We start from the raw sequence: 12,624 nt of genomic DNA, 5'->3' as shown, positions 1-12,624 counted from the left end.
GTCAACAATAGTTTACATAAATTAATATATTACTCTTTTTTCCTTGGAATAGTCATCATGTTTTTCCTTCCAAGCAGGATGCTATTTTTGTATTTTGTTCAGAAAAAATATGCGATATTTTCTGAATTCAATAACATCATTACACATTCATATTGACCAAGTTATCGTGTTAGACCACTTGTTTTTTCAGTCAATTTATTATAGAATTTTAATCCTGGTCGCCATGGTGCAACAATAATTTGCTTTGTTAATTGAGGCGATATCACGCATTGCAAATGCATTTCATTGCCGTGGTCTGCTGACCAATGACGTATCAGCGTACAAGGTAATCATTGTGGTAACTCTATATTTTTCTTATTTCAAAACAGTTTCTTCTTATAGCAAGCATAGTATGCAGAATTTTTTGCTTCTCCGCTTTTTTCTAGCGTGCGAAAATACAACGTTTGACGAGCAATGAATATCCGGTGGCTTGTATTTATGTCCTGATAAACAGTATGTAGATACTCTATGTAATTTACAAACAATTAATCTATTGGGATCATTGACTTGACGATTCGATAACATAGACGCAATTCAATTGAGAGGAAACTGATCGCAAAAGTGCAAACACCTAGTTTTCTAGAGGCTTTGCGGCCACGAGTTTCTGCATTGCAAATTTCACGTTCGCGTCGTGTAATTCAGGTCGAAACACATGTTGATACCTTATAAATATTTCAGGAAGCTCGTTTTACAGTTATTCTGCTACCATTTTATCCTACATTAATCGCGTTCGATGGCAAATTTAATCGACCTTTCGAGTTAATTAAGAAAATCTTTATTTCCAGTTTTGCAAACCAGTTTCGTCTTATAGAATGATGACTCATATAAAACAGAATACAGCCTACACGATAGATATAACGAGGCTCTGAAGATAACTTTCAGAAGTCGGGTATTTGCCTGCTGCTCCTCCGAACATAGTTACGAAAATATCATCCGTTGTTTTCACGCCAATACATATTGTCTCGACGAGTGCGGACATCTTGTTGCGTGTATTCGATGTACGCGTTTCTTGGCAAGACTCTAAAGTCCAATTAAACCAGCATATTTCGTTACGCAAAATACACTAGATTTTTCTTTTGCCGAATTCCTGAACAATTTGGATTAGCGGTACCGTGAAGCAAGATATTTCAAGGTTTTGTCATTTCCATTTAATTTCAAGGTTACTGTTTACCACGATGGCGAAACGATATCGAATTTTTCCGCTCATTCTACTCGGAAATATAACGAAATTGGTATAGAGAAATAACAAACGACGATGTGCATCCGAGTTTATCGGGATATCTGTAATTCACGCAAGCAAGAGGTCAAGGAACGTTCGAGGTTTTTCAAAATTTTAAATAATAGATATCCTCCTAATCGACATGTTTTAATCTGTCGGCCAATAACAGCTTTTACATCATATACATAAATACATTCAATACATCGAACCAACATTTGTAATATCGTTGTGTAATTAGCAAGGTTTCATCCCAATATATCTCTATATCGGTAAACTCGTTCCTCGAAATGTAACCTGGAAGTACATCGTTGCGTGTGTGCATTGGCTATTCTCGCTTATCGATCTGCTTTCCTCTAACGACTCTCCTACTACGTTGTTTTCCTCTAATACAACACTATGAATTGTCTTTATATTAAAATACGTGAAATCCCGGTTATATGCCACGGTCAGTGTCTTTAGAAATCGTATCTACCGTTTTACAGAGTAAATCACAAACGCAATTTGAACATCATAGGATTCTTCGTGCAAATATATCAAAAAATATTTTTTAAATGCTTCATATTGTTTCTTTCTGTTAAGAAATATTTACACAAATCAATTAATTATTAAAGAAGAATATTATTATTTACTAAATAAATAGATAACTCTTAAATATTACGACGTGTTACACGTCGTAATACTTTGTTACGCGTACTAGAGCTTACTATATACGAGATAATGATCAAATTTCAACGTTTGTGCTGTACCCAATAGGATTATGTTGCATCTCAGATTCTCGTGAAAAGACACTTTCGAATAACTTGGCACTTGAACAACCCCGACATTAGCTTCACGATACACCCACGATGGTGCTCGATATTTTGCATAAAAAATAGTGTTTGAAAGGTCAAGGAACTTGGGGAGGTTCAATTCCAACCGAGCTTCGTCGTCTAGATTATTCTCGTTTCGCGCTAAGGTTCCAGGTTTCATTCGATTGTATCTCAGGTCATAATCATCTTTTCCTCTTTTTCCCTTTTCTCTTTTACGTTGCTTTATTTAGTTTTCGTTTCTTTAGGCACGACCATTATTGAGGTACAATTGCAACCACGTTGAATGGAGAAATTCTCGTAAAAAAGTTCCGTTCGAAATAAGCCTTTAACGAGTTTCCATCTTTTTCCATGTAAAAAACTTGCCATTGATCTCGTTCGCGTATAGAAAGGGTTAGAAATTTTCGTAGAAATTCTTAATTACTTCGAGTGTGTACAACCTTGAGCAACGTGACGCATTTAAAATTCAATGTTTGTTATCGGTGGTTATATTTTATCGAAATAAGTAAGCTTTAAACGTCATCAAAAAGTATTGTTTTATCCTTTCGTTCGTCGCAGGCTGGCGTCGTACTTTTAAGGAATTCAACGTGGCGCATAAAAAGCGTTTCGTAATTGTACTGTGAAAAACCGTGAATAAAATAGAGAATCCTGATATATTTATTACGCGTGTGTTTGTGTTCGTGTGTGTGTATACATATACGCGTTAATGTTTTTAGGGTCGTACCTAATGCACAAAATTATACTTCCTTGCGTCGTTCTACTTCGACGAGAGGAATAGTATGTGTGTTCAGAGGTACGTCGAGAATTAAATTTACGTATTCATAATGCACATTTGGTACCGACATTTGTGCCTGTTGAGTAACAAAGATCAACCCGTTCGAGATATTTTAGAATAGTAACTTAGAAAGTTACTTATTATTAGTAACTTAGAAAGTAACTTAAAAGGGACAAATTCATGGTCAATGTAAATATTAATCCTTTTAAAATTTAACACGAGAAAGACTTTGGTATCAAATATAGTAAGTGATATAAATTTCATTCATTAAGTAATTATCGATATTGGTTAATAGTTATTTATATTTAGTTAATTATCAATATTTATTTCCCAGGAAAAGTTAAAGTTACGTTTTTGTTTGTATTTAATACCAAAAATGCAAGAAATCTTCACGATAGAGAAATAATTCTTTTCTAAACCGTTCATTCTGAATTCTTTCTCATTTTATAATATTATACTGTCAAAGAGTTAAATCTTCAAAATATTTATCTTTCTCACAGTCCCCCATTATATCACCAAACTTGATTTTCTTTAGACACAAGTTCCATTTTACGTCTTAAAGAGGAAATTTAAGAGCAGCTATTACACAATTTCCACTAAAATATCTCTCCTTTCGTCCGTCGGTAATCCTACGATCTCGAAAGGGTTATCATCGTCTTCCATTCGTACAGTATTTATTACCTAAATAATTATCTCACACTACATATTTTCTCTTACTTATATCTACGAAATATATATGTATATATAACATGTGTGTATATGTGTATGTATATATATATATGTGTATATATATATCCCATCTTGTAGAACTAGTACAATATATCATAAACTTTACAGAGTGACGCTACGTCATAGAAGCATGCGTTAGAAAAATAATGTTTCTGATCAAAAAATAGGAGAAAACAAGCGGCGTGGAGGTGGAGGGTAAAAAAAGATTTTTCTCTGGTAATCGTCGCCAAGTAAACGTGAAACGTGGAACAAGGGGGACTGTAACCTTCGTCGGTAAGGGTCGGGGAATGCATTCGAGACAATACAATTAACATCCGACAATGACGGATGAGAGACGAGATCGTAGAATTCGAGGCAGGAAGTACATAGGGTCTTGTTGAGACAGAGAGGAATCGAGAAAGGGGTACGAAGCTTGTTAAAAGGAAAAGAAACGCACGGTCAAGTAGAAAGAATTGTAAAAAAACCGGTCCCCGCCTCCACACCGCGCGAACCTTACCTTTCGAATTCCTTGAATTGCTTAATTAATGGACGTAACATCATACACGTTACTTTGCTTATTTAATGGACGTAACACCATGTTGAATGAGTTGAAATCATTTGCGTGCGTGTGTAAGTGCATGCTCTGTTTTCGATCGTTCGACATTCAATCGCGATCAATCGATCATTCAGTGGAGAAGTATTCGATGTTTGGATTTAATGAGAAAAAACAAAAAGGAAAGGCGATTGAAATAGATTGAAAGAAAAAAAAGAAGAAGAGAATTAATTAAACGGTTGTGTTTTGAATTATCGGTCGAGTAGTTTGGCTTTCGTTCGATCACTCGAACGAAAGTGTGTAGAATTAAAACGAGTCTTTTTCCTGTTTTCCTTTTTGGAAACGTTAACGGCGTAAATATCTTTGCATCCGGGTCTGTACCTCTGTACCATTGTTCGATATTGCATTTTTCTTTTCTTTTTTTTTTCCGCTAGAATTTCCACGTCGGAACGAACAGTCTACTAAGCATCTCGACTTTCGACAAATTTTCATCATCTTGTTGCTCTCCCGTACAAGCTATGTAGTCGAACGAATCGCAATATCGACAAATCGAGCACAGGTCGTCTGCATCACCTGACAGAACTTTCGCAAATATTCGTTCATCCATTCTACTACATCTATTATGCTTCTCATAGAAAAATAACTCTGTCTCTGACGAGAAGGCGGAAAGAACGTTGTCCGCTTCGTTCAATGCCCAAATTCGATTTAACCCTTTCAGCCTCGATAATACTATTTTACACCGAATCCAAGAAGGAACCTTTTTATCTGTGCGTCCAGCTTTTGAACTTCTTTTCACCTCTCACAAATCTTACATCCTTTAACCGAGACCATAAAAAAACGAAAGAAAAGAAATTGTTATGTACCAGAGGTTGAAAGGGTTAAGTGGCTGTCAATCACGGATGCGAATTACCTACATAATAGCTAGTAACAATCTACGACCAGGTACGAGTTCTTTGCTAATTCACACCTTGAGAATTTCAAGATTTGCCAGTGTTAGGGTAAGGCTACGAAGAGCGACCATATAGCACGGTGATGACTTATGCGCGAAAGAAGTCATACAAATAGAATTTTTGTACAACAAACACCTTTCAATTTGCACCAAGGTCTTTTATGACAAAGAAATATGTTCAACCCATGGCGTAGTCCTCAGTGACTCACGACAACTTTGTTTTCATGATAGATTGTTTACTTCGAGTTATTCGGTAGAACAAACCGACGGTGTATTATTTTTATATTTGTAATTTCTTACATCAACGTTTTTCTGTGTCGACCTTTTTTATGTTTCATAACGATCCTCGTTGCATAAGGATACTTCCCGATTATATGTTATCCCCTAACAGTATTTTATCGTTCAAAGGAGAACATCCAGAATCGTTCTTGCTATAACCTTACCCTAATGCCCCTGTCTGGCACACACGCGATCGTTGAGACTAAATGGTCGGTCTGAAAATATTTTCTTTTTCGACGCATACCAAACAACGGTTCCGGTCTCTGTTCCCGTTAACACGTCGCTCAGGATGCCCGTGTAAACTGTAAGATACCCGTTCGCTAAACCATGTATAATACCACGTGCACCAAACGAGTCGAGTCCGTTCAAACATCCAGCGAATGTGTTTGATCGATCAAAACGTTGGCGATACGACTGAGCGAAAGCCTTAGAGTTTAGAGAAGCGGCTAGGCCATTCTCCTCTAGACCACGTTAACAAAATTCAACGATTATTCGTCCAACAACGAGCAATCGCGTGAAACACGCATTTTGGAACGTATTATATTTTGGAACGTACTTGGGTAGTAATAATTATTGGTCGATGGAGGTTGGAATGTATTTAAACGTTGTTGCATTGTTGAAGCTCGAGAAACTGTTGGTTGCGCGCGGTTCTTGTCGTGAATAGACCCTAGATTCTTAAGCAAAGATTCTGCAAAGTTCTTTGCCCTTGATATTAGCTTCGTCTTTCCGTGAAGAAGCATGCATTTAAATCACACTAGCTGTTGTTACGTGGCCATAAGTTAGAACACAACGTGTTATACGCCCTACGGATAACATTACATTCTATAACGAACACTAAACACAGTATCACACTGAACAACATACAGGCTATGAATTATTCGTGGACCGTGTAAGGGTAATCGTAAAAACGATCCATCGGTATATCTTGATCTTAACCCTTAAATTAATTTTTCGTTACATAATCAGTTGTCGCAGGCCACACTTTCTCCCCGATAGAATCGGAGGAGGCAGAACCACCTCCCTTTTTTGCCCTCGAGCAGCCCCTTCTCGCTTGTTCTCGTCAGGAATCCAGGGTCTAGTCACGAACGCCGCCCCTCTTTAAACTGGTCTCGACTCATTCGTTATAAAACGCGACGCGGCTCGCGTTTGGTTCCATCGCAGTGTGTGTGTGTGTACATATTTTATTTATAATACTTATACTCATAGGGTTGCGCGGCCCTTCGACGTTGCGGCGAAGGCGGGGACCGTCCGGCCTGCGTCCTGGGATGGCATGCACAGAACACAGCACAAAATGCCACACAGTTACACAGACAAACAAATCGACAGAGAAGAAAAGGTACAGATAAAGAGACCCGTCACCTGGGCGAGGATGGACAAATCCATGGGTGTGTTATTCGAGGTTAAGGTCGTGATTAATAATCGTGAATTAATGTACTCTGGCTCGAGGGAGGAGATAATCTTTAGGTGAATTATACAAAGGTGAATTATACAAAGGCGAATTAAAAAGCGTTGAGGTCGGAGAGTAAAAGCTATCGATGAACGTTAATGCTTGACGTTCGTATAAAAATGGCGACCGTTGCTTCGAACCATTTTCTCCAACTATATGTATAGAAATCGTTGTTCGGTTCGTGGTAGAGAAAGTTGATTAACGAGACGAACGAGTAGTTTGATCGTGGAGAGAAGTAAAAAAATTCGGAGTGCTTACTTCAATTACGTTCGCTAACTAATGGCTATATGTAAACTATAGAGCGGGAATTGAGATGCGAGAAAAGAAAGAAGGATACGATCATTACGGTCGCTAGAGATTGAGCAGAGAAAGATCGTACGATGCGGCTAATGAGCAGGCAAAGTGAATATATTATAATGGTATATATAAAATTGAAAAGTAAGAATCGAAAGTGCAATGGTGTTATAGAAGAGAAGTAATAAACTTTAATAAATCGGAGAACTCGATATGAAATCGTGCTACGAGGCTAGCGAAATTCTACTCTGGTTCCTTTTACTTGTTCTCGTTCTAGAGGCTCATCTAAACGATTACGTCGTCCCGGAGGTATTTCCTTTCATGAGAAAACTCTCTCTCTCTTTCTCTCTCATTGCGAGATAGTTAGCTATAAATTCTTAATGTTCTCGCGGGAAGCGTGAATGAACGAGTAACAGCGAACGATTGTTATCTTGTTTAACATCCGGTGGTATTTTTGAACGACACTCTTGGAAAAGCGTCTCGTTGCGTTTCGTCGAAAAATCGTTGCGGTCGAGCGTACTTTTAAAACGAAACCGATTTTAATACGTTGAAACTATTTGCCGAACTTTTTACAAATTTTCCTTTTTTTCCGCGTCGCGGCTTTCCCGAAAGGAACTTCCTCGAACGTTTGTCGAAGAAACGTAATCCCCGGGGAATTTCGGTGGATAGACTCGTGACAAAGGCCTAAATAATACACTAAAGGGAAAGCCTATGAGAAAAGGAGTAGCGAATCTATATGGATCTTCTTTGATTTAACATTCACGATATTCGGAAGGATGCAACAACAGGTGAAACGTATTCCGGATCATTGAATTATATATAACGGGACACCACATCCGAGAAGATATGCAAAAAGATTACTTCATATATCTTAATTTGAACAACCACAAACGAAGAAGATAGCGTAATTCATATACTTGGATTAAAAATGATACAATAAAACGTTAGAATTCAATGTAGATTTACTTCGAAGAAATACAAAATTCCTTTTTATCACGTATTCCAAATTTCAATTCGAATAGCGGATTAAACAGGATATGTTACACAGATGTAAAGAAACAAAGGAATAAGTTAGCGTGTGAAGTTCGGATCCAAAAAACTCGCAGCTCCTTTTCGAGGTCTCGTGACGCAAGTGCAAGGACATCGATGTCGCGTGACAAGTAAAGAGACATAAGAATATGCGAATGTAATATCTATGTGGTGGATAGTAAGTACGAAAGAAAGAAGACTCACCTTCGACATGCCGCCTCCGCCACCGCCTCCGCCACCGGATGCGGTCGAACCGCGTCCGGGAGCTACGTAGAGGCTTTCTGTACGCTTAGGCTGTCCTGGACTCGGCAGAATATCTTGTCCAAGGTTACGATTCTTCAGGAGGGCGCCCTCGAATTGACCGGAAGTCGAGGCAGCGTACGTCGGTGTTGCGGCACCGCTTCCCACCACGGATCCGTTTAATGGTGTGCCCGATCGAATCGCGCTCGGTGCTCTCATAGATCTAAATTTGCAGATCGAAGCGTTAAAATTTCGTCGTTAATACTTTTATTATTACTGGTCCACTTTTGATTGTCAATGAGTAATTTACAATTTAATCCATAATTACAATGGTAGATTAAAATTTGTTACATTTTTTAATTAGTATCATAAAAATTGAAATATCGAATAAGCAGATGAGCGACATGAAAGATTGACGAATGAAAATGGGATTTAATATTTTGGGAATGTTAATTTCCATTATTATTGATCAGTGTTTAATTGTAAACGAATGGATAACAAATTGCTAAATTGTTTACTTCATTTTACTGCATTTGGCGTAGAATGAAGATAATAAATATATATATATATAAATGAAGAGGATAAGTTTTGGGAATATTGTAACTAAAAGACAGACAAATTGCAAGGCACCTGTCGAGCATGTCTAGGGATGGATTCGTGACGGATTTATCGACGGACGGCTGTCTCGATCCAGTCAATCGGGAATGCGCTCTAGCGTATCGATCTACGGAACTATCACGACTGGGCGGCCTCTTATAATGATCTAGCCTGTAAAATGATAGATCAGAACCGATATAATTAAGAAAATATCCTTTGAAATAAGAAGAATATGCAACAGATCCTTAACGCTAGAATTATCAATAATGTGTATTATCTAATTATTATTGAAATGACATGATTACAGTAAATAGTTATATACAGGGTGTTCTAACAATCGTACTATCCGTGTATTCAAAAAATGTTAACCCCGTCAATGTGACGAGTTTGATACTTCTAGCGTTAATCGAATTTGTTGTATTAATTTATTCGCGTAAACAATGAGCTCAGAGACCTGTCGTTTAGCGTTTGCCCAATGGTATTGGGTCGATCCTGGGGGGATAAAACCCTGCTGTTTCTTCGTATACTCGTAGAACTCGGTGGTCGTTTTGGGTCGCCATCAGGTTCGTATTGTTGTGGAATTTGGGTTTGTGATTGGGGTGGTAATTGCTGCTGTTGCTGTTCCCCATATATTTGCTGGGAGTTGTATTGATTCATTTGACTTAGCCCATATTGATTCGGTAACGTCTAAAAAGAAATTGAACAGGATTGATATATATGCACAAAATTATATAACCTACACAGTTTAATCGAAAAGAAGATCTAGTAATCTACTTAATGTGTTATTACCTGCTGACTAGGATAACCTTGCATATTCTGATACCCGTGTGGTCCAACTTGCTGCTGTTGTTGTTGGTACAAATACTGATCGCCCTGAGGTGGATTCATAGGTTGGTATTGAGGCTGATTATAGGGACTACCTTGAACAGGGTACTGATTCTGTGGAGCGTATTGCCCTCCCTGGAACTGACTCATTGGCTGATACTGATTCGGTATACTGTTAGGATACTGTTGAATAGGATTCTGAGCCATCGACTGAGGGTACTGCGTTTGATAAAGATTTTGACCGCTCAAGGTAGTCTGGTTCAATTGATTCAGAGGTAGCTGGTTCACCAGTTGAGCTGGGGTCACCTGATTCGCTAGCTCGCTTTGCGATAGCTGATTCTGCGGTAACTGATTCTGCGGTAGCTGATTTTGTGGCAATTGATTGCTCAGCAGTTGATTTTGTGACAATTGGCTCTGCGGCTTCATGCTGGCTCTCCTGATCGACTGCATCACGTTACTTGCCGTGGTTGTCGCTGACGTAGTTGTTCCCGACGTTGTTTCCGAGGTCGGGTTCTTCATAGGCGTAGAACTAGGTTGATCCACGCTGCCCCCCTTGTGAAGAATACTCTTCGCTGGAATACTGTCCTGAGGTGGTGGCACGTACTTCGGTATCTCCCTGTTACGTAATCTCTCGAGTCCAGGTTGTCGGAAGTCCGGCGCAAATTGCTTCGCCGTCTGCTGAGCCAGTTCCGAATCTTCTCTCGCTTGCTCGGCAGCTGCATCCGCTAACTCGGCTCTTCCTCGCGCAGTGGCTGTTCTCGAGATCGCTATATCCGCCTTCTGAAGAGCGATCTTGCTCGCCCTTTGAGCCGCATTCACCGCAGCCTCTATCCTCTCACGGAACTTGGCCGATCTGATAAGGAACAGATGCTTCTTCTTCTGGCTGGTGATCAACACGTTGTTCTTGTACTTGCCCTCTTCCTTGGTGCCATCGCGGAACGTTGTCACACCGTATCCGTACTTTCGATTATTGAACCATTCACCCTCGTATCGCAGGCCATCGCTACGCTCCGATATACCGAAGCCTGTCCTCTTGTCGTTCTTCCACTCGCCGAGGTACGTCTCGGTTACCGAGGCGTCCATTTGTTCGTCCTGAAAATGAAATATTGTTCTTATTCAAGGAAAATTATATTAGAAAACTATTCAGCCGTTTTAACCTTTTTCGTACTATTGTTCGCCAAAATATCACAACGAATCTCACCTCGATGACGAAGGAAGCATTGCTGTCCGTATGAACAGATGCCGAAGCCTGACTCTGCGAGCTTTCTGTCGACATCCACGATGCCGAGCTAGCATTACTCCTAATACTGCCTCCAGTACCATGTTTCTCTAGATCACCTGTACTTCTTTGCTTTCGAATCTTCAGCCCCTGAAATTGCAATTATCATTTAAACCAACCTGTCTCAAACCTCACTATCTTTCTCTAATTTTGATAGGATTAAAATTACGCCTTACCGAAAGAATGCCCTTCTTCAAGGATTTCTCCGTGAGACTCTTTCTTCTTGCTGGTGGATTGTCGCTCCTAGCTTTTAACACGAAACCACCCCTACTGTCACCAACACGACGATCCCTTCTGTCGGTCGGTTCTGGTGTCGGTGCCACTGCCCCGCCATCGTCCGCGCTCCTTAGAGACGTCAAGGAAGCCCTGACGTGCTTTGACGGTTTGTAATGACTCGCCAAACCAAACGGAGCACTCGCTCTCACGCCATAGCCGTGCCTCATGCCGTGGTACCACTGACCTTGATACGTGCCTATAAAAAGATAGTCTATCGTTAATCACTTAGTTTTCTTGATCGCTGTCTATTGAAAGTTCCATTTATATCGCGTTCTCTTATCGGTTACATTATACAATAAATCATCCAATTAAGCTTGCGATATTATCAATGTTTAGATTTTTTCTTTTTTTACCTTTTGTTTTTGATTTAATTTGTAACCACACGTGGCAGAGTAAATAATAAAATTGCTTACGCTAGATTAACTACTATTTGATTTGACCTATAAACGAGCTACTCGTATTCGTAAGCTTTTGTTTCTTACGTTTGGTTGATAAAAGGTCTCAGTAGACTATTATAAGGGTTTCACTTACATTTTAAATTTCAACGCGAGCGTAAAACCATAGGAAGAACTCAAATCTTTTCTCGCAAGCAAATTTTTCTGTTTACCATCTTTTGATAAATATACATATGCTTACATTTGCAAATTCGTTTAAAGCGTATCCCGTTTCCTTTTCCTGGAATATACCAAGTCCAATCAACTACCGACAGCCGCTTTTGCCGTGGAATTTACATATTCCCACCGTAAAGACGAAACTTTGTGGTTCACCGGTTCATGTTAGAAACAGGGTCCTGGAAATCACGTTCCAGGAACGATGCTACATACGGGCGGATGTGACGAATTCCCGGGAACGCTTGCACTTGGTAATAAGGTGCATTGTTTTTGCCAAAACGTGACCGCGTTTCAAAATGTCTCGCATGAGTCACGTAGTGGCGCGCGACTGGTGAGAACAAACGTGTTACGTGTGCGACTCAGGGATGGAATTATTCCGGATAACGTGTGGGTGCATTCCTCATTCGAAGAAAATCTAAATTCCACGCCGATGAGATACCGCAGACCGTCTGCAGACCGCTGATCTAGCACCGGCTGAATGATCATCGCACGAAGGCTATCATTAACGACCACGCGATCTTTCGTGGAAGAATTTCCAATCTTTGTCGAGTTTCCCTATTCGACGCCTCTTATACGCTTTCTTTCTCTTCTTGCCGAAAGAATTTGTGTATTGTAGCATAATAAGCGTTACGCGGATATTTATGTGGCCATAAGAAATATCAATTCGTTGATGTGGAAATAAATTTTCATAAAAGCCA

General features: G+C 39.5%; 2 protein-coding genes across 3 annotated transcripts in view; one reads left to right on the top strand and one right to left on the bottom strand.

The window, feature by feature from the left end:
• LOC122572506 overlaps positions 1-12,624 on the top strand; it is a 159,387-nt gene that overhangs the window by 15,728 nt on the left and 131,035 nt on the right. The gene's annotated exons all lie outside the window — the stretch shown is intronic.
• The window catches only part of LOC122572504 (junctophilin-1-like), a 43,604-nt gene continuing 34,587 nt past the window's right edge, over positions 3,608-12,624 (bottom strand). Inside the window, 6 exon segments of the mRNA XM_043737504.1 lie at positions 3,608-6,588; positions 8,303-8,561; positions 8,969-9,106; positions 9,390-10,852; positions 10,962-11,129; positions 11,216-11,511. Coding sequence (XP_043593439.1) covers positions 6,529-6,588; positions 8,303-8,561; positions 8,969-9,106; positions 9,390-10,852; positions 10,962-11,129; positions 11,216-11,511 — 2,384 coding nt within the window. The 3' untranslated portion in view covers positions 3,608-6,528.

The sequence above is a fragment of the Bombus pyrosoma genome, linkage group LG11 (assembly GCF_014825855.1).
Source record: "Bombus pyrosoma isolate SC7728 linkage group LG11, ASM1482585v1, whole genome shotgun sequence".
In the NCBI taxonomy this organism is placed as follows: domain Eukaryota; kingdom Metazoa; phylum Arthropoda; class Insecta; order Hymenoptera; family Apidae; genus Bombus; species Bombus pyrosoma.
This window is presented reverse-complemented; position numbering and strand designations above follow the sequence as displayed.